General features: G+C 68.6%; 1 protein-coding gene across 1 annotated transcript; it reads right to left on the reverse strand.

The window, feature by feature from the left end:
• Positions 1 to 360: 360 nt before the first annotated feature.
• CRYBG2 (crystallin beta-gamma domain containing 2) lies at positions 361 to 8,238 on the reverse strand (the record flags this gene model as incomplete). The annotated part of the gene is made up of 19 exons (XM_082329757.1): positions 361 to 449; positions 592 to 751; positions 1,129 to 1,287; positions 1,843 to 1,966; positions 2,069 to 2,208; positions 2,356 to 2,485; positions 2,676 to 2,788; positions 2,901 to 2,933; positions 3,049 to 3,175; positions 3,254 to 3,396; positions 3,698 to 3,824; positions 4,045 to 4,172; positions 4,252 to 4,287; positions 4,598 to 4,724; positions 4,812 to 4,951; positions 5,056 to 5,212; positions 5,486 to 5,604; positions 5,701 to 5,748; positions 6,220 to 8,238. The coding sequence occupies 19 exons, from the start codon at positions 8,236 to 8,238 to the stop codon at positions 361 to 363; spliced, it is 4,119 nt and encodes a 1,372-aa protein (XP_082185883.1).
• Between the last annotated feature and the right edge of the window lie 15,206 nt (positions 8,239 to 23,444).

The raw sequence follows: 23,444 nt of genomic DNA on the forward strand, positions 1-23,444 counted from the left end.
GACAAGGACACCAACCACCCTGGCAGAGCTGGCCTGGACGAGGGGGGCCGTATCTTACACACGTACATAAATATAGTTCGGAGGGGGAAGCTGGCGGGGAAGGGGCTCTGCCGCTCTCCGGAGGGTCCCGTGCCGGTTGTGCCCGTGGGGTCCTTCGTGAGCCACGTACGGGGCTCCCCGGGAGGGAGGCGGGGTGGTTCCCCCTCGTGACGGAGGGCCTCCTTCACGCCAGCAGCCGGGGCAGAGGGGTCTTTGGGGTGCGGCGTGCGTGGGGTAGGAGGCCTCCCGCCCCAGCGCGGGGATGCTGGGGGGGCATCCCCGTCCTGCCCCGTGGCACCTCTGGGCGGGAGGGCCGCCCCCTCATAGCACCTCTAGGTCCCAGATCTGCGTGGGTCTTTCCTCAGCCACATCCCAAACGATGGCGTGGTCCCGGTCGTAGGATCGGCCCCCTGCGGAGCGAGGGGAGGGTTTCAGGAGGGCAGACCGCGCTCCTGATGGCGGCGAAGGGGTGGGTGCCCCCTCTTACAGCCAAACTCCCCGTTTTTGGGGGTCCCTGGGAAAGCAGCCCCTGTGCCGGCACCAAGGCCTCACCCTTTATATCGAGGATCATGTCCTCGAACATCTGGCTGTGGATCCGTCCCTGAGAATCGACGCTCCAGGTCTGACGCGGCATCCGGGTCTCGGACCACAGCACAGCCTTCGCGCCCTTCCCGGCCGGCCCGATCACCTGCAGGCTCATGTTGGGGGCCACCTGCAAGGAGAGGCGGTGGCCAGGTCAGCCCGCTCCTCTCCACCACCTCCTCCCGGTGCAAAGGCTTGGAGCTTGGAGATGTTTCCCTGTAAATGCAGCTGGTTCTGGAGTGGGACACGGAAAACCTCTCAGGGAGAGGCGAGAATGATTAAGGTGTTGAAAACCCCTCAGGGGAGGCAGAGGTGCCTTCGCGTCTCCAGAAGAGACATGGGAGGAGAGAATCAACTGATCTTTGGGGACGAGGCTGAGGTCAGATGCTGGGAAAAGCTGCTATAAACCCTAAAAGATCGCTGCGGGGTGGGGAGGACCCCACAGGAGTCCTGCCGGGGGCTCCCCGCTCCCCTCCGCGGTGCTGGCTGTCACACCTGAGCCCTGACCTGGTTCTTGATCAGCCCGTCCTCGTAGTACCAGACGGAGCTGCTCTGCTCGCCGAGGCTGGAGACCACCACGCGTCCCGCTTTCATGTCCTCCACGTCGTCGGGGACGGAGAGGTAGAACCCCAGCTCCCGGCTCCTGATGCGGAAATGGATCCGTCTCTGGAAAGAGAGAGACCTGCTTTGCACCGGCAAGCCCTGCCGCCTGCACCTCCGGCCCCACGCGCCGCGGTGGCCGAGGAAGGGCCTCACCCGGCTTGCGGCTTTGGGAAGGGTGGGCCCTGGGCCCCTGGGGCGGCTGCCCGGGGGTCCTCCTCGTCCCCCCCACAGGTCCCTGCCTCTCCCGAGGGCGACGGCTGTGGCCCTGGCCTGTCTCTCGGAGCTGGCAGGGGCACGGCTCTCCCCGCCGGGATGCTGGGGTGTTTTGCAAGGCGCCTGCCCACGGGGAGCGTTTCGCCACCAAAGCGGCCACTCCCAGGGCGGGGGACGGGGATCTGGGGGTGACGGTGCTGGGCTGGCAGCACCTTTCATGGGCCAGAGCTGTCGGCAGCGTGCTGCTGCTCCCCGGCCGTGCCGCGCTGCCCCCCAGCTCACCCGGAGCCGCTACCACGTCCTCCTCCCAGCCATCGGGGCTCCTCAGCTCCGTGTGAGCCACCTGCCCCAGGGTTTTGGGGTTCACCCCCGAGTGCCAGCGCCCCATCCCATCCCAGCGCTCACCTGGCGGATGGGGTAGAGCGATCCCACGTGCTGGAGCCCGCTGTACGTCAGCCAGTTGGTGATTTCGGTGCAGTCCAGCAGCCACTGGCGTCCTCGGAAGTCACCGTGTTCGCACAGCACCCAGCTGTGGGGGACAGGACGGGACGGGATGGGCAGAGCACGGTCACCCCCGGGCAGGCAGACAGCACCCGCCGGCCGGGGGAGAGCAGGGCAGGGGCTCACTTACATCCCGCCTTTGACGCGCACCGACAGCACGTGGTTGTTGAAACCCTCTGCCTGGAGGCTCCGCACTTCGTTGTTCAGCTCGATCTCCTTCCCCTCAAAACACTCCAGCCCGTGCAGGAAGATGGAGGGCTCTGAGAAAAACTGCGGGGTGGGGAAGAGACGAGGCATGAGGAGGGCAAGCCGGAGGAGCCAGCACCCATGGGTGCAGAAGCCAGCGCCAGGGGAACCCGTGGGAGGGGAGAAAGGGGGTTCCTGGGGGGTTTCTGCCCCCGCGCTGGCGGCACTCACCACCGGGACCTTCTTCAAGGAGCGGATGGCGGTGGAGGAGAGGCAGCCCATGGCGCTGAGCGTGGGGTACTCGCCCTCGGACAGCACGTGCTGCTCCCCGGCGAAGGCCTGCCCGTCGAACAGGATCCAGCTGGCGGGGAGGAGGGTGCCCGGGCTGACGTGGCCATCGTGGTGGGCATCCATCCCTCCTGGGGCCCCCCAGCCGCCCTCTCCTGCCCACCCTCCCGGGGAGCCCCGTGGGCACCTGTGGGGCTGCTGGCCGGGGCGACGTCCCTGATCCCATCCCTGGCCGGAGGCGGCGAGGCCCCGGGGCACCCTACCTGCCCCCGCGGACTCTGCAGGAGCGTGGGATGAAGGCAGTGGGCAGGGCGTCCTGGTCTTCCTCGAAGGCGACGTGGTCCCCCAAGAAGTCGGGCTCTGAGAAGAGCAGGATCTGGGGAGGGGGAGCGGAGGGGCTCAGTGAGGGGGCAAAGCATCGCCACCACCCCGCAAGGGGCTGCGTCCCCCAGGGGGGCACGTCCCCCTCCCCATCCACCGCCCCTGACCTTGGAGACGAAATGGAGGTTGCGCTCCCCGACCTGGAAGCAGACAGAGTGGGGCTGGTTGGCGTCTTGCCCCAGCCCGGCCCCCACCAGCCCTGTGCGCGGCAGCACCGGCGGGTGCCGCGGCAAAGGGGGGGTCTGGTGCTCCCACCTGCAGGATGGGCTGCGCCGAGGCGATGTGGCAATCCGTGGCGCCCCAATCTTCGCAGTTGCGGTACACCCCCTTCTCCAGGATGTACTGCTCGCCCGAGAAGTTGGTGCCCTCGTAGGCCACCCACCTGCCAGGAAAACGTGGGTGCTGCCTCAGCCCCCCCATCTGTCCCCCTGGCCCCCCTCTACCCCGTCCCCACACTCACACGCCGCTCAGCACGTGGATGGACTGGGTGACGGTGCCGTAGCCGGCCAGCTGCGTGTCAGGGAGCGCCTCGCTCAGCTCCACGCTTGGGCCCTCCTCGAAGTCCATGGCCTCGAAGAGGACCAGCGCCGGGTCCGAGAAGTCCTGCGGGGAGAGGGAGCCCCCCCAAGCCCCTCGGTCTGTTGGGGGAAGGGGCTGCGGGCCAGGCGCTCTCCACACACGCAGCCGGGGTCCTGCCTGGCCTCAGGGACCCCAGGGAGGGTGGGAGCAGCTCTGGCCACCGAGACCTCTGCATGTGATGAGTTTGGGGGAACTCGGGCCATGCCCAGCTGCCCGACGCAGGCAGGGAAGGCTCCCTTTTGGGGATGAGGATGGGACCAGGGGTCTGGCTCTCCCTGCCCACGCTGGGTCCGTCCCCAAGCGATGCCACCACCCCTGCCCTCACCGTCCGTATCAGCCGTAAGGACACCAGCTCCTTGCTGTAGCCGCCCCACTGCCTCCAGTCCTGGTACTCCCCTTCCTCCAGCAGGTACTGGTGGCCGCGGAAGCCCTCCTTCTCGTAGCCAACCCAGCTGTGGCACAGACAGATGTGGGCAGTGAGGTCTTCAGAGCGGAGGATTTCCACGTGCCGGGACACGGGGACACCATCCACGCCTCTCCAGTGCCACCCTCTGCCCCGAGCTGCCTGTGGCCATCCCACAGCTCCAGGCAGCTCCTCTGAGCCCTTTTCTGCGGGTGACTGTCACCTTCCCAGCCTGCTCCAGCTGGGATTGCCCACCCTGCGCCACTCACCAGCCACCCAGGACTCGCAGGGAGCCCACGGTGGGCAGCACCGGCCCAGGCAGGCGCTTCAGGTCGTAGATGTCTCGGCTGATGGTGAAGCTGCGGCCCTGGAAACCGGCAGCCTCGTAGATCAGCACCTGGGGACGCAGCGGGGTGAGCACGGTCCCATGACCATCCCGGTCCCACGGCCTCCCCGGGCGCTGGCCCGGCACTCACCTGCGGCTCACCAGGTCTCTCCACGACGGGGCAGCCCTGGAAGGAGAAGGAGCCCCAGTGAGGCCGTGGTGGCAGAAGGGGGTATCTGACCTCCCCCTTTAAAGCCTGTGCTGTTTTTTGGGTCATTTTCATTCAAAACCAAGCTCTTCTGGGCTTTGCTTTATTGCTTTCCTTCACCACTAACCCACAGGAGCACTTTCCAGAGCCATGATCGGCACATTTCCACACCGAGCTCTCACTGATGTGAACCGGGAACCGCTGGGAGATGCTCTCGCCTGTCATGCCCAGGGCTGGATACGGCCCCAGCACCACGGTAACCAGTAACGCTCCAGCAACCGGCACTCACCAGCCTGATGGGGTGCATGGAGCAGATGGAGGGGTCCTTTGCTCCCCAAGCCTTTAAATTGGGGTACCCGCCTGGCTCCAAAACATAGGGGTCATCGTCGAAGAAAGGCTTGGAGTAAACCAGCCACCTGGGGAAGAGGGGGAAAGCATCACGGCCTGCTCCAGCCCGTGCTGGAGCCCACCCGGTGCCCACCCGTCACCGCAGTCCCACTCACAAGCCCGAGTGGACGATGATGGAGGCGGCGGTGAGCGCCTGGCCCCGCGTGCGGGTGTCCTCGGCCGAGTCGGTGAACTTCAGCCGGGCGCCTTCGCCATTCTCCTCCGCAAACAGGCTGATCTCGGGGGTGCGGTAATCCTGGCGTGGGGCAGAGCAGCGTTATGGGGGTCTGGCACCCCCACTTGCCGGGCGCTGGGAGCCATGGCAGGGAGTGGGGGGCTCGGCGGGGTCCATGCGCTCACCCGCACCACCCTCTTGAAGGAGCCGATGCGGAAGGGCCGGCTGCCGCAGGGCTGCCCGCTCTCCCCGTACGCCGTCCACGGGTTGTCGATCTCCACGTCCCCCTCGGCCAGCACGCACTTGCGCCCGTGAAACCGTGGCTTCTCGTACATCACCCACCTGGGAGCGGGGTGGGAGCAAAGGGGGGGAAATCCTGCTTTTATCCGCAGCCCCGCAACCGTCAGGAGCCTCAAGGCAGCGCGTGGGTGGGGCCGTCCTGCCACCGCCGCGATGCTGGATCGCAGCCACAGTAATTAGCACTGGTGGGACAGTCACTCCTGAACCCCAGGCTGGGACTCGGCCGCCGTCCCCGGCACGGGGAGCGCACGATCCCCGGCCAAGCCCTCCCTCCACGTCCTCACCGCATGTCCTCGCCCTGCTGCCGTCCCCTACCCGCCTCGGATGACCCGGATGGAGATGGTGTGTGAGAGCTCCCAGGATGTGGCATCGGGGACGTCGCCCCAGATCTCCCGTTTCTGGCCCGCAAAGCCGGCCTCGGAGAAGAGGATGATCTGGGAGGGGGTGACACAGCGGAGAGATGCTACCATACTGCAACGCACCGTGCCCCGGCCGGCCAGCGCAGCCCAGCACCACCACGCTCCCTGTACCTTGCCAGGTCTCGTGTTGATCTTCTTGAAGCCCTCCTGGTCCTCCTGCTGTGAAGACCCAAGGGGATGGGTGTGTGAGGAGCGCGGAGGGACATCGGCTGCACCAGCCATCTCCCGCAGCCCAAGGAAGCCGCAAGCTCAGCCTCGCGTCTGGCGTCTGCCAATCCCTCCCACCGCCCCGAGCAGCCACACCTCGAGCGTTCCTGCACTGCTGGGGATCAGCCTCCCCGCCTGCCCCGGGCCCCTCCGCTCACCGCCCCGGGTCCCTCCCATCATCCGTGGTGGCACCCTCCCATCACTTGACCTGGTACCCTTCCGTCACTCATCCCAGTGCCCTCCCATTACCCATCCCGGTACCCTCCCATCACACTGAGGACTTTCACCCCACGCCTTCTCCGATGGGAAGCACAAGCCATGTGCTGGGAACAGAGAAAGATGCTCCAGGGGTTCAGACCACCTCCGCACGTGCCCAGGAGGGCAGAGCATCTCCCCAGGCGCCGCGCTGCGGGATTCACTCACCAGGACATCAGCGGGGCACAGGGCCATGGCACTCTCTGGCTCTTCCGTGACAGGAGGGATGCAGCCGGGATTCAGGGCTTCCAGCACGGCCATCTCGGGGCCAGGGTGGTCCCCAGGGCCCAGCCCGTTGTGGTCCCCAGGGATGGGTGAGCCCGTGCCCGCACTGTCCCTGCCGGGCAGCTCGAGCGGGGTGGTGCTGGGGGAGATGAAGCGGCTGTAGAGCACACTGTTGTCCAGGCGCGAGTAGGGCTTCCCCTCATCAGCTGCAGCCGCCCGGTGCTCCAAGAAGTGGGAGAGCAGCGCCATGCCCTTGAGGACGTTCCCTCGGAAGAGCACGCTCCGCTCGGCCAAGCCCCCGGCCACCGATTTGGCCTTTTCCTCTGCTCCCACCTGCCTCGGTGTCCCCGGGAGTGAGCCCCCCTCCACCCAGCCATTGCTGGTGGCGCTGTCCCCGGGTGCCCCATGGAGGGTCCCCGCCGGCACCCGCTCATCAGGGCTCAGGTAGGGGTTCTCGATCTCCACCTCCTCCTCGGGGGCCTCCTCCCGCCGCCCCGCCGGGCCCCGCGCCAGCAGCTCGCGCAGGGCCTCGGGCAGGGAGACGGGGGCGCGGGGGGCCACGCGGTCCTCATGGATGGGGGGCAGAGCAGCACAGCGGCCCAGCGACGACGGCCGGGGCTGGCGCGGGGCCTTGGGAGCCTTCCGCATCTCTGAGGGCTCCATGTTGCGTAGCGTGTCCACGAAGATCTCCATGTCCACCAGCAGCTCGGGATCCTCCTCGGTCACGTCTGGGGGACTCTCGGCCAGTGGGTCCTGGGCTGGGGGCTCAGTGGGGGGATCTGGGCTGCTCTTGGACTCTTGGGCTGTGCCCTGGGGGTCCTCCGTCATCTTGCCCCCCTCCAACTCAACCTCAGCCTTTGGAGATGCCAGTGCTTCGGATGAAGGCTCTGGAGCATCGCTCGCATCCAAGGAGGGGTTTTCGGGAGTGCCGCCAGCTCCCGGGGGGCTTTCTGTCCTCGGTGGCGTGGCTGAAATGGCACCATCCCCGTCTGCCGTGCTTTCCTCTCCTGCGCCAGCCAGATCCGCCTGGCTGCTGGCGTCTGCCGAGGGACACTGTGGGGAGCTGGTTATACTGGTTTGTGGGTCCCCAGGCCTGTCACCGTCTCTCAGGGCTGCGTTTGCCGGTGCAGCTCCGGCTTGTGGTGAGTGCTTCTCCCCGGGGGATCCCTCGGTTGGGAGCCCGGTGGCCTCCGTGGTGCCCGGCGAGCTCTCACTGCGCGCTGCAGCCCCAGCAAAGCTGCTGCTGTCCTGCTCACGGCTCTCCCGCTGTGGCAAGGCCATCGTGGCGCTGGCAGCATCGTGCAGCCCATTTCGGGCTTCCCTTCCCTCCGCCAGCCCTGGCTCAGGCCTGGCTGCGTCCCTGCCCGTCCGCAGCACGGTGATGTGCCTGGCCTTGGGCAGGGCAGAGACGCGGCCGGGCTCGGCCCCGCACGGGGCACTGGGACCCTCGCCGGGACCCCCTGCAGGGTGCTCGGCAGGTCGGGTGGGGAGGAGGGTGCCATGCACGTAGCTCTCCCTGTGCACAGGCATCTCACGGGGGGCACCCACTGGCGGGGGGATGCCACCACCGCCTCCGCCAGCCCCCGCCTTCCCCCTCTCGTCCTGCCGCCGGGGCTTCTGCGCAGGGGAATACACCTGCGAGAAGATGGGGCCGTGCGTGGTGAAGTCCTTGAGCAGGTTGACGGAGGATGAGCGTTCCCGGTGCGTCAGGGTGGTGGAGCCGGCCGCTGTCTTCTCCACGATCTCCTTCTCCCAGGCCTGCAGCAGGAGGGAGACACGGGAGGGACTCCCCTCCCGGCCCCGTGCGCTCCCCGTGCTCTCCAGCCGCCGCGACACCAGCGAGACCTTCTGGAAGCGGGACCTGCCCTCAGGTCCCGGCGTGCTCGGCACCGCTTGCTTCATGCTCAGCTCCGCACTGGAGACGAAGCCCTTGGTCTTCGTGTGCCGGAATGGCGAATCCATGCCGGGGGGCCGGAAGGGGGGCTGCTGCGGCCCCGTAACACCCCGCGCTGCCGGGCTCGGCCCCTGCGGCTGCTGCGCTGGGGCTGGCAGAGCTGCAGGGAGAGAAGGAGACCCTGGGAGAGCTTAGCAGAAACCACCCTGCAGGGATCAGCCCTGGGCCCCGAACCAGACCCTAAAACCCCCTAGACCTCCCTCTGACCCTGCAGAACATTTTGGGGGGGTCCTATGAGCACAGGACGTGGCTTTGGGGCTCTGCAGTTCTCAGGGTGCTCATGTCATCCATCCTGGCACAGGCAGGGTGTGGGAGGCGACGTGGGGGCACCGTGGGCCCCTCTGCCTGCCCACACCAACACTTCTGCATCCAGCAGAGATGGTGGTGACCTCCACCACGCCGCCAAGGTGGGCTCCGGCAGAGCCCGGCGGGCCGGCACAGCGCAGGTGAGTGTGCAGGATCCAGCCGGGCCAGGCCGTGCCCCGAGCCATGCCATGCCCGGAGCTGCAGGATGAGTCAGGCGGGCAGCAGGGCTGCGCCGAGTCAGCAAATGCAGCAAACAAACAAGCCCAAAAAGCAACAGGGAAGCTGCTCCGTGGGGGAAAAGGGCCTGGCCGGGACCAGGAGCGGGACCGGGGCCGGGGCAGCCGTGGGGTTCACAGGAGGAGGTGGGGACCTGAGCAGCATCTTCCCTTGACCCTTCCCTCTTGCTGCTTGGCAAAGGTGGGGTGTCTCCGTCAGCCTCTGCAGCCCCATCGGCATGAGAAAATGAGCGGCACTGATTGCCCGGCGCTTGCACCCTGATCCAAGCTGGTACCCAGCACTCGGCTCCCGCGCCCTTGTATTCAGTGCTGCAGGGTGGGCACTGCTGTGGTCCCCGGGGCGCAGGGCAGGGGACAGGGACACCCACGCCGCCTCGGCTCGGGGGGATGCCGGCAGAGGCGTCGCTGTGCCGTGGCTGCGTCCCTGCCCCAGGAGGGTTTATTGCTGGGTTTGGGAAGCCGCTGACGCAGCAGGTGCCGGGGAGGGAGCCGGAAGCGCGCCAGCATCTCGGCATCTCCCAATTAGGCGCAGTTCAGTGTCACCGCCCGGCTACGGGGACAGCGGCAGGGACAACAGGGCTTTGGGCTCAGCCCGAGGACAGGCTGAGCTCGGGGTGTCCCGGCCGGGGACGGGGACACCTCCCTGCACAGCCCCCAGGGCTGGTTTCCCCGGGAGGCACCTCGGGAGAGGGCCTCATCCTGCACCACCTGGGGCTGGGCTCCCTCCAATGGCTGCAGGCTGGGCTTTACCAGTCCCTAAGGGAGGTCGGGGAGGCCAGGGGCAGGCAGAGAAGTGCCGGGTGCAGGCAGCTGCCTGCCCCTTCTGCCAGCCCGCCACACACACTCTGCATCTTGCTCTCCCCGGCCCGGCAGGTCTTGCCGGTGCAGATAGGAAGAGTTTGTGTCATTTTCCAGGGGGTGATGAGACCTCGTCTGGGACAGTCAGCACCGCCGGAGGCTGGGAGCAGCCTGGGCGGGGCCGCACATCTGCATGGGCAAAGCCACAGCTGGATCCCCAGGGCCACAGCTGGATCCCCAGGGCCACAGCACCCACCAGTGGAAGAGGGATGGGTGCACTCGGCAGCGCGGAGGAAAAGCTGCTTAAATGTGCCGGGGACAACCCGGGTGTCGGAGCAAACGGACAACAGCAGGGTCAGGCTGGAGGGAGCCGGGGGCTCCGTGGTGGCACGCAGGGACCCCCGCGCTGGCAGGGGCGGCGGTGCCAGGGCAGTGCGGTTTGCACAGGGACGCAGCCCCTCTCTGCCCTGCAATATTGCTGTCCCACCGGAGCTGGAGCCGGAGCCGCCTGGCACCTGGTTGCACCCCGGGCTTGCTTCAGCGCTGGTTTCTCAAGCGCTCGCTGGCGGTGCCCAGCCCCGCCGTGCCCGTGGCCCCAGGGTGGCACCAGGACAGGGACGCCGGCTCCGCGCAGCACCGGGGCGCTGGGGGGAGGCGGGAGCCGCTGACTCAGCATCACGTCTGCCTCTTGCCCAGAGCCGGATTTCCAAAGATCTCCAGGTCTGTCTTTCGCACCCCATCCCTGCAGCTGGATCCACCCGGTGCCCCAGTGGCCCTGGGAACGGCGCTCGCCCCGGAGCCCTGCTCTGCCCCAGCACCCCAGTTTTTGCTAGAATATTTCCTACTGCAACAGTGGGTCAAGGACATGAGGACACGAGGACACGAGGACACAAGGACACGAGGACACAAGGATAAAACCCTGCAGCCTCCCAGCTACTCCTGCCAACCATCCCTACCTGCTAGGACGTGCCATGCTGGGTCCCAGCAGTGTTGCCACAGCAGGGTACCTGGCATGGCTAATTAATCCCCCCTGGCCAAGCCAAGCCAACGCTCTCAGCTCGTTTGCTGCCTCCTGTCATCCCAAAGGGTCTCCCAGCACCCAAACAAAAGGTGCAAGGTGCCGTTTAATATTCAGAAGAGACAGAGGGGACAAGGGCAGCGGCTGTGGCTGCCTTTGAGCCAGAGACCACGGATTAAGCCGAGCCTCCGGCCACGTTGGGCTGAGCCCTATCACCGCGGGGTGAGAGCGGACCTGCCGCCTTCAGGAAAATCAAGGATTTGGTTTGGGCGGCTGCTGCGCAGGCTGGGGTTCATAACAAGGGCAGGGGAACTGCCACCTCCCCTCACCGAGCCCTGTCACCGGTGGCCGCGTGCCTGGCGGGGAGGAGGGGGACAGTGGGCTGCCCTGTCCCCCCAGCCTGGCTTGCGAGGCCACCGGAGGTGGAGGAGCCCTGGCTCACTCCGGTGGCTCTGGGGACGCACTGTGGTGGCAGGAGCGGGGTTACAACCCCAGCAGCTCCCCGATGTCGGGGGCTGAAGCTGAGAGGGGCAGAGCCGGGCTCAGCCCCCACCTCCCAGCCCCGTCCCCCCTCCCCAGCCTGTGCCGATCCCAATCCTGGGTGAGCAGGGACCCATCCCAGCACCCAACAAGCCGGGACGTGGGTCCAAGCACTGGGCAGCCCCCACAGGTGGCAGCCGGGACGGGAGCACCAGTGCCCTCCGGCTCCCAGCACCGCAAAGCCTCCCTCCCTGCCAGCGCCCATGCAAGCCAGGCCGGCCCGGGCAGCACCCCACACCCGGGGGCCCCACAGCTTGCACCCCCACGTACCTGCCGGCTGAGGGTCCCACCGCACCAGCCGGGTGGCGAGCGGGGTGCCGTCCTGTGCCGAGCGGGGCTGGGGGTGCTGCTCCCTGCACGCCGCAGCTGGGCGGACCGGCAGAGTCACCCGGTGAGCACCCAGCCCTCAGCGAGCACCCAGCCCTGAGCACCCAGCCCTGGCGCAGCGCAGGTTTGGCATTCCTCAGGTGCTGACAGCCGGGGAGCCGGTCAGGCTGGTTCCCCAGCACCCAGCTCCTTCGTTTCCTCCGACTCAGCAGCGCCGGGAGGGAGCCTGGACGGCCTGGGTGGCTCTGGGCCCCCCGGCCCCCTGCCCGGCCACCCCCTCCCCGCCACCCATCTCGATGAGGACGATCATAACCTTGGAGGGGATCTCAGTGCCCGGCTCTGCACCGCCAGCCTGCCAGGGCACCGCGTCGGCCGGGCTCGGCTGGGCCATGGGGCTGGCGGGGTCCCGACATGCTGCGGTGAGGGGCTGGGGGTCCCCAGGGCCGTGATCGCAGCCGGGTTCATTGGCCGCGTGGGGGTCCGGCACTGCGGCACGTTCCCAAGAGGCTCCCAGCGCTGGGAGGTCTCGGAGAGCTCTCGGGTGGCTTTGTGCTGGCTTGGGGATGGAGCAGGGGTAACGGTGGCCCTGGGCCACTGCGGGAGACTTGACCCCGGGGTGCAGGGCCCTTTCCCGGCAGGGCTTGGGGCAACAGCAGAGCCAGCACCCGCCCTGTATCCTCGCCCTGCCCTCCTGCTCCTCCCCAGCACCTGTGGGTGCCCCGCCATGGTGCCAGCCTTACCCCGGGGCCACCACTCCCGGATGCTGGCCCAGCCCGGGAGCCTCCTCGGCCACCACTGGCCCAGCGCAAGCAGACACAGTTCAGCTCTGGCTGGAGTGCCCGGGGCCACCCAGCTCTCGGTGCCACCGCTCACGTGCCAGGGAAACCGAGGCAGAGCCGAGCTCCCTCCGCACCTCGGCCAGCAGCGCTGGGGTCTGGCTGAGGACAGGGACCTCATGGCTCAGCCGCCCTCTGCCCACCGCCGCGCCGGCTTTGCCCGTTCTGAAGACACGCCAGGTCTCTGAAGCCCCCCCTGTGCCAGTCCCTGGGGGGGGGGATCAGCCCGATTGCCCCCAGAGCCACGGGGACGGGGGCCCTGCGGAGCCCTGCCAGCCCCTGGCCCAGGAGGAAGCGGCTCCGTCCCGTGGCCATGCCCTCCCAAGGGACACCCGCGGCGATGTCCCGGGGAGCCTGGGGACCATCTCTCCCCTCCCTGGGGAGCTCCACCGGGCTGGGCCCTGCCAAGGGCGGGTGAGCTGCAGAGGCAGAGATGTTTATTGAATAAAATCACAGGAGGGGTGCCGCTCACCGGCCCCAGCCTCGGCAGCAGGCGAGGACAGCCGGGGCCGTCGTGTCCTTTGGGTGTCAGTGAGATGCTCGGGGTGCCGGCAGGATGCAGGGAGCAGCACCCAGAGGCATCAGAGATGGAGATGCCCACCTTGGCATGGCACCCCTGGACAGACCCGGGGAGGGTTCGGCGGTGGCACCAAGCCAGCGAAAGCAGTGACAGGCAGGGCCGTGGTGGCTCACTGGGAGCTCGGGGTGCGCCTGAGACTGGGGGGGCTGAGAAATTAAAGGTTCTTCTGTGGAAAGGGGGGTTTGTCACACCCCAGGCGCAACCCCGGGGCAGTAATGCTGTCGGGTGGGTGTGCGGGCACGGCCTGGGACCTCGGGCCGGCCGGGGGATGCCCTCCCTGTGGGCTTCGGGGACAGGGGGCTGCTTGGTGCTTTGGAGGGACCCTCCTCTGTCCTTGTCCCCAGCGCTGGGGCAGCGTTGACGGAGCTGGGGGCTGCAGTGGATGATGGCGGTGGCTCCTCCTGGCCCTGAGGGTCCGGGGCTGGGGGCAGCCCCAACCTGCGCAGCCCCCGGGGCCGTCCCAGCTCAGACAGGCCCCGCCGGGGGACACTGCTGCTGCCTGGGGACACCGTGGCGGGTCCCCGCGTCCACCGCTGCCCACCCCAGCACGAAGCCCTACAGCAGCACCACAGCCTGGCGGGGCCGGCGCCCTCCCTCCTCCTCCTGCTCCGGCCAGCCGGCATCCCGGCTGGGGCACCCACGGGCCTGGGCGAAGCAGCTGTGGGGGAGCGGGGGGCCAGGGGCTGGGCACCGGCGCTGGTGCAGGCGCCAGTGGAGCTGGAGGTGGATGTGCTGGGAGAAGCGGCTGTGGCACTGGTGGCACTGGAAGGGCTTCTCGCCCGAGTGCAGCCGCAGGTGGGTCTTCAGGTTGCTGCTGCTGCTGAAGCGCTTGTAGCATATCTGCGGGGGCGAGAGGATGGGGGGCTCGGGGTGGGTGCTGCACCCTGGCTCGGGACCCCCACCCACCCTCCCAGCACCCAGCAGGCACCTACCGGACACTGGTGGGGCTTCTCACCGGTGTGCACCAGCTGGTGCTTCTGCAGGTGTGCCAGCTGCGTGAAGCGCTTCTTGCAGATGGGGCACTGGAAGGGCCGCTCGCCGCTGTGCACCCTCAGGTGGACCTGCCGGGGGGGCACGGGGCTACGGGGGGGCACCCGGGGAGCCCCAGCCCCCCCTTCTGGAGCATCCCGCAGCCCCTGGCAGGGCGCAGGGCATGGCTGGAGCACAGAGGGGTACATCCGCAGCCCGTCTCGGAGCACTGCACGCCGATGCACACTTTGCTGGGGGGAAACTGAGGCACGGGGAGAGGCCCACAACACCCGGCCCGCACAGCTGGGACAAGCCCCCGCTGCCCCCCGTCCCCAGCGCGGGCTGACCCTAAGGGTGCGGGAGAGGTGTGCTGCCAGGCTGGGGGGGAGAGCGGGCGCCAGGGCACCCCGGGTACCTTGAGGTTGGAGAGCTGCCCGAAGCTCTTGGCGCAGACGTTGCACTCGTACTTGCTCCTGCCACCGTCCTTCTCCTGCGGGTGCAGCCTGGGCTTGGCCACGCCGTGGCTGGGCCCCTCCGGCTGCGGGGCAGAACAGGGCATCCCCCCCGCCGGCGGCGGGCACCCCCCTGCCCCGCATCTGGGGAAGGGGAAAGGCCCTTGGGGGAGCTGGAGAAATCCCACTGGTGGCTTCGGCAGCCCGGGAACACCCTGCCCGGGGGGCAGGAGGGTCCCACATGGCCACAGGCAGGGTGGCAGCTGGAGGAGGGCACCACCACAGCCCTGTGAAGGTGACACCAGGGTCCCCGTGTCACCCAGGTGGGCGAGGGGTGGCGCAGGCCACGGGGCCGGCAGGAGTGGGGGGCAGTGGGTGCCACAGAGGCAGAGGCACGGCCGGGGCAGGAGGAGCGGGCAAAGGCTGCCCAGGCAGAGCCTCAGCTCCCTGGGCAGCAGCGCAGGGGGCGGCCGGGCCCCCAGCAGCACCAGCTCCGCTTGGCCAAAGGGCTTCTTCCAGCCCTCCACGGCTCCCTGCAGCTCTTCGGCCTTGGCTCTCATCTCCTCCTCCTCCCCTGTGCTGCTGGTGGAGACATCTTCAGTGCAGAGCGGCCGCGCTGGCGAAGGGGCCATGTCCAGCCCCGCGGGGGTCCCGCAGCTGGTGGCCCTGCTGGCATCGGGGGCTGCGGGCAGAGGAGCAGCCGGGGGGTCAGTGGGGAGCCTGGGGGGGACGGGGAGCTTGGGGACAAGGGGCTGGTGGCGGGGAGCCAAGCACAAGCAGGAGCGAAGCTGTGTCTGCGGGGACAGGCAGAAGCACCCGCTGCCGGATTCGTGGGGCCAGGGGTGCAGGCAGCTGCGAGGGGCGGCAGGGGAGGCTCCGCTGCGGGGGGGCTCTGCCAGGCGCGCGACCCCACAGCTTGGGGCAGCTTGGCTCCTACCTGCTCTGCTCCAGCACCGCAGCCGCCGATGACCCTGACTGCCGCCACGTTACGGTTCAGCGGCTGCTGAGAGCGAGCGAACAGGAAACCTCTGCGTTCGGGGACCTTTGCTAAATTTGGAGAGGTGGTGTGAAGCCTCTTCGCGGGGAGGAAGAGGAGGAGGTGGGACCGGCTTGTCTCTAATAGCCACAGCCCCACAGCCGGGGACTTGGTTCCCTCGCCAGGGCATGGCCCAGCACTGGTGACACCACGACCGGGTCCCCCAGGAGCAGAAAATCCCCAGGAAAGCGGTGGGAGGTCACTGTCCCCTCCCCAGCCTCCCGCCTGCCCCCGCTGCCGCTGGCAGAAACGCCCCATGCGGGGACGGGGACAGAGGGCTGAGCCTGGCACTGGGGGCACTGGGGGCACTGGGAGCTGTGTGGGATGGGGATGCAGCAGGGCTCCAAGCCTGACACAACTGGGCTCTCCTGCCCCAGCCGGGGGTGGCAGAGGTGCCATTGCCACCCACCACAGGGACAGAGGGACCTTGGCCACCCGAGGCTGCACCGGGAGCCTGAGAAAGTGCCAGGAGTGGCAGCAGCCTCGGCAGGGCTGGCCAACAGCTGAGACCACATGAATGGCTCCCCTTAAACAGGGTGTTAACTCTGAAACCTACTGGTGGCTAACACGATCACCACTTTGAAGAAGTGCTCAGCGAGCGCACACAGCAGCTCCCAGCTGTGACGGCAGCCCCGGGTGGGGACTCCTGTGACAGGGGAGGGGACGAGTCCCACACCCACTCCAGTACTTCCCAAAAAACTGCCCCACCGGGGAAGACCAGAAAAAGCTCATTTCTTCTCTGCTGGGTTTCACCGGAGCCTCTGGCCTCCCTCCAGTGCCCTTCATGGGGAGCTCGGTGGCTTGAGAAACCATGTGCAAAACGTGACCAGGTGGGGAGGGGCAGAGGAAGGGGTTTGGGGCAGAAACCTCCGTTCACACCAGTTTGCTTCGGGAGGAAAGTTTCCTGCATGGGGTCCCGCAGCCGCAGCCGCAGCCTTTCTCTGGAGAAGGGGAATGCCAGCAGCTCCTGCCCGGCTGCCCCAGGGCCACGGCCCTGCTTCTGCGGTGGTACCAGTGAGTACCAGTTGTACCAGTGTACCCCTTGGGAACAGCCCCAGAGACAGAGGGGACACGGAGGGGTCCCCAGCGGCCCCAGGGAGCCCGAGGGTGGCTGAATGCCCCCCATCCTCATGGCCCTGGCACAGGAGCAGGATCTGGCCCCTGCATCCCTCCAGCGCCATGGGCTCCTGTGAGGGGCGGCGATGGGGAGGTCCTGGGAGGAGCGGGGCCGGCTGCAATGTGTGAGTGTGTGTGTGCAAGCGTGTGCGTGTGTGTGCAAGCGTGTGCAAGCATGTGTACGTGCCAAACCAGCCAAGCCAGCCAGCTGTGGCTCTGTGGGAAGCAGGAGCTCCCTGCCGCGTCCCCCAGCACCGCCGGGGCTGGCCGGGGAGGATTTAGTCAGCGCTGGGGAGGGTCCTTCCCGGGGCAAACCAGTTCCCCAGGCACTGGGGGAACTGGAGGGACGCTGGGGCAAGCCCGGGCCTTGAGTCACTGTGTGCAAAGGGAGGGACATGGTGCGGGGCAGGCTGCGGGGACAGGGACGGGTTCAGCCGCAGCACCCGGCGCGAGACCCGGGGCTGGAGGGAGCCCCCCAGCACCGGGGGCGTGGGCTGCAGGGGGGGCCCTGCTGTCCCCCTCCCTCTGGGCAGGGGGAAACGGGAAGGTGACAGCAAGAAGGGGAAGGAAAAATAAAGGGAGGCTGAGAGAGAGAGCAAGCCATGAGACAAAAATAGTGCTGGGGCTGGCAGGGGGCGAGGCAGGGCTGGGACAGGGACGTGCATCCCAGGACCCCAGAGCACCCCAGTGCCCTGGGGAGAGCTGGGGGCTGCAGCGCCTGGAGGGGACGACAGGGTGCTGGGGGGGGTGAGAGGGTGCCCCCGGGGTGGGTGTCAGGGTGCTGGGGGGATGATGGAGTGCCCAAGGAGGGGATGGCAGGGTGCTGGGGGGATGATGGAGTGCCCAAGGAGGGGATGGCAGGGTGCTGGGGGGATGATCGGGGGCCCAAGGGTGCCCGGGGGCAGGTTTGCAGGTCTTTGGGTGTGTTACGAGCACCCAGGCCAGCAGCCCGCCAGCAGGGAAGAAGGGAGGAGGAAGGGGGGTGCTGGGTGCTGGGGACAGGGAGGCTGGGACGGCGAGTGCTTGGGGACCGCAGAGAGATGTCACCGCTTCCTCCCTGCCAGCACTTCAAAAATACAGCAGGTACCACCATCCGCCCTGCCTGCAGCCCGAGCTCACAGCACCCAGCACCCACTCGGTGCTGCTCGGCACCTGAGCATCTCCACCTCCAAAATTTCACACCTTCCCTGCCTGCCCGCGATGGCTCAAGATAAGCGTCTCCGGCAGCAGCAGCTCGCCAGCACACAGCCGGAGCTGAGGCCTGACACGCTCACGCTGTGTGTGACCTGTCCAACACCCCTGCACCCCCCACCTCGGCTCCTCCAGCGAACAGGGATGTCGCTGGCACCCTGGCAGCACCCGTCCCTGGGCCATCGATGCAGCCGGGATTCCTGGCAGCGTAGGGTGCCGGTGGCCTCCCCATGCCCAGGGGTTGGGACAGGGGGTCCCCAGCCCCCCTGTGCCCCCCTCAGCCTGCGGTTGTTCTCGGCGCAGGGGCAGCCCTGGCAGCAGGTGCTTTTCAGCAACACCCCAGCCCTTCCCGGCCCTTTCTCGCTTCGCGCGGGTTGGGTTTTCCTGGAAGGGCCCGAGAGCTTAAAATAACCCGGGGTGTTGATAAGAAACGGCTTTGGGTCTGGCCGCCCTGGCACCCGGCGGGGAGAGCGGGGGCTTGCCGAGGCGCACCGAGCCTGTTGGGTCTCTGCAGCAGCACATGGAGACGGGGATGCTCAGAAACTGCCTGCCCAGGAGAGGCCTTTGCCCGTGTCCCCAGGGCTCTCGGGCCACCCGCCATGGCAGGGACAGAGCCACCGCAGCCCCTGGGCTCCCCTGGGTGACACTGAGCTGGGGACTGTCCCTATGAAGGGGGCACAGGGCATCTGCCCGTGCGTGGTCTCAAAGCACCTGAAAGCTCCTGGGCATGAGGCCCATTTTACAGGTAGGTAAACTGAGGCACAGCAGGAGCAGGGACACGAGAAGAGTCCATCTGGGCTGACCCGGACCCACACCACCCCCTCGGGCTGTGTTCTGGGGGGGTTGAGCCCTGTGCCCATTTGCACCCCTGGGCACACAGGGCTGCATCGCCTGCAGGTAGAGCTCCCCCCGGGCGACCACTGGGTGCCCCCACACCGTCGCCATGGGACAGGCACCTGGAGGGTGCTGCTTCGGCCACACCTGCAGTGAGTTTCCAGGACTCAGCACTGGGGAAGGGGCTGAGGGTGGGCGGTGTCGGTCACAGCTGCTGGCGTTTGGAGGTGATGGGCTGTGGGTGTGCCAGCCGGCCCGGCTTCCCTGGGCTCCCCCTGCCCAGGGCTTTGGGTGGGGGCGTCTCCCACCAGCAGTCTCCCACTTAGCACCCCGAGAAGGAGGAAACCCCGCTCTGCCAGGCCACCAGTGACAGGAGGAAGATGCAGGGCAGGCCGATGCTTTGAGAGGTGAGATTCAGCCACGGGAGAAGGGGCTCTGCCTCCTCTCCCTGCTGTCCTGCCGTGGTCTCCCCAGCCCGGCTCCCCCAACGCAATTTTCTCTCCTGCTGCCTGGGTTTGCTGTCGGGGGGAGCAAGGCTTGAACCGGGGTGGGGGGATTTTGGGGGCAAGGGAAGGCTTGTGAGCCCTGGTCTGCTGGAGGCTGCTGCCTCAGAGGAATATCTCTTTCAGCTATCGATTTCCCTTTATCAGAGAGCAGGAATATGTATGGGGCTGAAATCCTGATCAATCCCTGCTCTGCAGCCGATCGATCAGCTGCTGCCCGGGGGCTTTCATCGAAGGGAGCTGGGGATGTGGAGAGGAGCTGCTGAATTCGGGCACGACCCATTGCTCCCGGCCCGGCCCATCTCTACCTGCCTTCACCCTCTCCTGCCCTATCCCAAAGGCAGCGAGGCTGCGGGGAAGCCTGGCACCGGGCAGCGTCCCGGCGGGTCGCCCCATGGGCACGCTCCTTGCCCTTCCCTCGCCATGTGCTGATGCCCTGGGGAGCCCCGTTTCTGATGGCAGCAAGGCGACCCCGCTCCATCCCCACCGTGGGGACCCAGAGCCCCAAACCCAGAGGTGTGGGGCCCCCACCGACACCCCGGAGCTGGAAAGCAGCCCCAGGGGAGCATTTTTGGGGTGTTGGGAAGGAGGTGCCTGGTTAGGATGCCCTTGGGAGCACACCTGTGTCTCCAGTAGGTCAATGCACCCCCAGCCCCGTGTCCCCAGTGCTGGGAGGTACAGGAGCATCCCTCGATCCCGGCCGGGCTCGTTAGAGGCACGGGGCGAGTGGGGGACGCGGGGGGCCGGCGAGGGGGAGGAGCGGCACTGCGGCCTCCGTTATTGATTGCTTCGTAGCCAAAGGTCAGCAGCGAGCGTGCAAGGATGGGGAGGAGGGAGGTGGGTGGCTCTGGGATGTGAGGGGCTCGCTGCCGGCACCGAGGCTGTGCCGTGGCGGGCAAGTGCTAGCCTTGGGGAACGCAGGGCACCGAGCCGGCGTGGAGAGCTCGGCATGGGTTCCCATTGCATAGCTGCCCATGGAGCCCCGTTGTGCCTCAGTTTCTCCACCAGCAGACCGGGTGGTGAGGCCGTGCGGTGGTCGGCAGTGCCCCGGGTTGTGCGGGTGGGGATGGAGGCGCTGGGGGCGGCGGGGAGGGCGCTGTGCCCACACAGGGAGGCGGAGGTGGGCGCTGCGGGCGGTTTGTGGGTGTCTGTGCAGCCGGGCGGGCTGTGGCTGTGCGATGGGCAGGGGAACGGGCGCAGCTGTCCCTGACCGGGACTCGGAGGCCGCTTTTGAGCGGGTCTCTGCCTTCCTGACGGCAGGTGGTGATGGTGCCTGTGCCGGGAGATGGTGCCGGAGCCACAGCCCCGGTGACACCATTCCCAGGGCCCTTAAGCTCCCCGGGCCCGGCCCCTGATGGGGTCTGCAGCGCATTGAGGACAGCGGTCCCCACCTCTGCCAAAGCTGTGACCCATGTGCCTGGGTTTTTCACACCCCGGGGCCTCATCCTGCAGGGCTCAGGACCTGGCAGCGGGGCCGGAGCCAGGCAGCCCCACGCTGCTTGCGATGCCGGACTGTGGGCAGCACCGCCGGCGCTGGCTCCGGCACAGCACCGCCTGCCCTTGCCCCGGCCGTGCCGTGAGGGGGAAGATTTACAGGCTGTCAGAGCCGGGGCCAGAGGTCAGCAGGGGTCAGAAAGTCCATTTCGGCGAGGTCACTGTCCACTTCTTTCAATCTAATGAAGCCATTATTTGTGAAAGCGGCCGCTTTGCTGGCTGTTCCCTTGAAGCCGCGCAGGGCACAGCGACCGGCTCTGAAAGAACAGGAAGGAGTCCCCTTCCCTTTCGCATTTGCCATTCAACAGGCCCCCAAAACAAATAACCCCACACAGAAATATGACGTGGGGCCGCCGCTGCGCAGGGCTGTCAGCGGGCCGGGGGACGTAAAGGGAAGCTGCCTGGAAGCGCCGTGCTCAGGGATGTGGCTGCGTCGCTCGGACGGAAAGTCACCGAGGATGGGCAGAAATTGGGGGATGCTGAGGAACCTGCTGCTGAGTTTAAACAGCTACAGGAAAGCGTCTCGGGGGCTGCCGGCCCCTGCCCGCCATCAGGAAGGGGCTGGGGGGAGGAACGTGGTGCGTGGGGCGACGGATTATGTTCTGAAGGATTCATTTTGGAGAAAGCAAGGGCTGATTCCTCGCCGCATCCTTCCCCTGCACCCTCCCGCCTCTGCCCACCTCCCGCCCCGCCGCAGGGTGTCCTGTCTGCCCTGGGACACCGTCCCCAGGCCGCGTGGGCGCTGGCGTCGGGGTGTCCCCTCCGGGGACGGGAGGGACAGAGCCGTTCGCAGGGCTGCTCTGCAAACCTCGGTGCTGGGCAAGGCGGGGGGCTTGTTGGGGGCTCGTTCCTTCTCCCCCACGAGTGGGCCGGGGTCACTCGCGGGCTTTTTTTGCGGAAGCGCAGGAGCGAAACGCGCAGGCAGGCGGCTCTGCGCTCCCCAAGCACTGGGCGAAAGACGGGGAGCGGGGAAGGAGATGGGCTGGAAGGAGGGATGAGCCGAGAGGAACGGAGCCACACGGACAGGTCTCCCGCAAGTCTTAGGGGTTTTTTTTTTATCCCCTTCTTTCCTCTCACCCCAATTATCCCGCAAACAGGAGAATGAGAACGAACACAACCCACGGGCTGGCCCTGGCTGGCTGGGAGAGGGTGCCCACTGCACCCCGGCTCCCGCAGCCGCCACGACGGTCCCACAGCAGATCCCCCCACCCGGGCCGGCCGTGGGTGCCGGCAGGGAGAGGGGAGCGTGAAGGCGAGCCAGCGTGGACATGCATCGTGGCTCCCCACTTGCCAAGACCATGCCCAGCCCGGCGTCCCCGCCAGAGCCCGGGCAGGGAGCCCCGCCGGCTGCCGCAGCCTGGTCGCGGGTGGGAGTGGGGATCGGGAGGCACCCGGCCGGACTCCGCTCTCCTGCGGTCGCCGCCGAGGGGCTGCTCGTTGCCTTTGGGGACGCGGCTCAAGACTGAGGTGACCAAGGCACTCGTGGAGTTTCCTCCCCCCGCCCTGTCTATCCCCATTAAAACCGCGTAAAGACGAGGTGACACCTTATGAGCATCGTGGAATTATTACGGCTGCTGCGGGGGGGTGGCGGGCACCTCCCGCTCCACCCGTGTCCCGTGGGCCCCCGGCTCACCGGCGCTGCGGGAGCCGGCAGGGCCCGGCCGGGGGGGGGCAGCTCTGCCCCAGCCCCGGCCGCCTCCTCCCGAAGGCTCACCCTCTCCCTGCCCCGGGGTGCCCACCTTCCTCCTCCTCCTCCTCCTCCTCTGCCGTCCCCCCAGCCCCGCGGGTGGGATTCCGGCGGGGCTGCCCGGCTCTGCGGAGAAGGGGCAACGCGGGTGGGGGTGGCCTCGGTGGAGGGCGGGGGGTGTACGGGGCAGGAGGAGGAGGAAGGCAGGGCAGGAGGAGGAGGAAGGCAGGAGGAAAGGCAGGAGGAGGAGGAGGAAGGGCAGGAGGAGGAGGAGGAAGGGCAGGAGGAGGAGGAAGGGCAGGAGGAGGAGGAAGGGCAGGAGGAGGAGGAAGGGCAGGAGGAGGAGGAGGAAGGCAGCCGCCCGGCGGCCGCGCAGGACCCTGGACAGGGCCGGCGCCGTTCAGCACCGCGGCCAGCGCCGGCGGCCCGGGGCTGGGGGCGATCGCTCGGGGTCCCGTCCCGTGTCCCCCCCCCCCCCCCGCGGGGTTTTGCCGGCAGCGCGGGGCCGGGGGCTCCCCCGCCGCCGCACGGTGCCCCCCGCCCCGCTACCGCGGGGGCCGAGTCCCGGGGGGGCGGCGGCGCTGGGCGCGAAGGGGCCCCCGGGGCTCCCCCTGCGGCGGGGCCGGGGCCGCCGCCGGCTTCCCCCGCCGCGGGGCCCGGGCCCCGGCCTCCCCACAGCGCCCGGGAGGGGCGGCGGGCGGCGCTGTGCCCCCGCGGCCGGGGCGGCAGCGGGGCATTGTCCGCGCCGGAAATGGAGCCGCTGGTCACTCGCCCTTTGTCCTCGCCCGGCCCGGGGGGCCACCGGCCCCCGCCCCCGCCGCGCCGCCCCCGCACCGCGCCCCCGCCGGCGGGAGGGCGGCCTGTGCCGCCGGGACGGGGGGCACGGCCCCGGGGGAGCGCACGGCCCCGGGGGGGCGGCACGGCCACGGGGGGGCACGGCCCGGGGGAGCGCACGGCCCCGGCGGGGCGGCACGGCCCCGGGGGGGCGGCACGGCCCCGGGGGAGCGCACGGCCCCGGGGGGGCGGCACGGCCCGGGGGAGCGCACGGCCCGGGGGAGCGCACGGCCCCGGGGGGGCGGCACGGCCCGGGGGAGCGCACGGCCCCGGGGGTCGCGGGGCCGCGGGGGTGCACGCCCCACTCGCGGGACACGGGGACGGGGCCGTGGGCGCAGGGAGACCCCGGTGTCCCGGAGAACCGGCCCTCCCCGCCCCCCGGTGCCCCAGTCCCGGACCCCCCCCCCCGCCGTGTCCCGGGGAAGGCGGCCGTGGCTCGCAGGTGGCTCCGCTCGGG

This window comes from Platalea leucorodia (genome assembly GCF_965183815.1).
Source record: "Platalea leucorodia genome assembly, chromosome: 18".
Lineage (NCBI taxonomy): Eukaryota > Metazoa > Chordata > Aves > Pelecaniformes > Threskiornithidae > Platalea > Platalea leucorodia.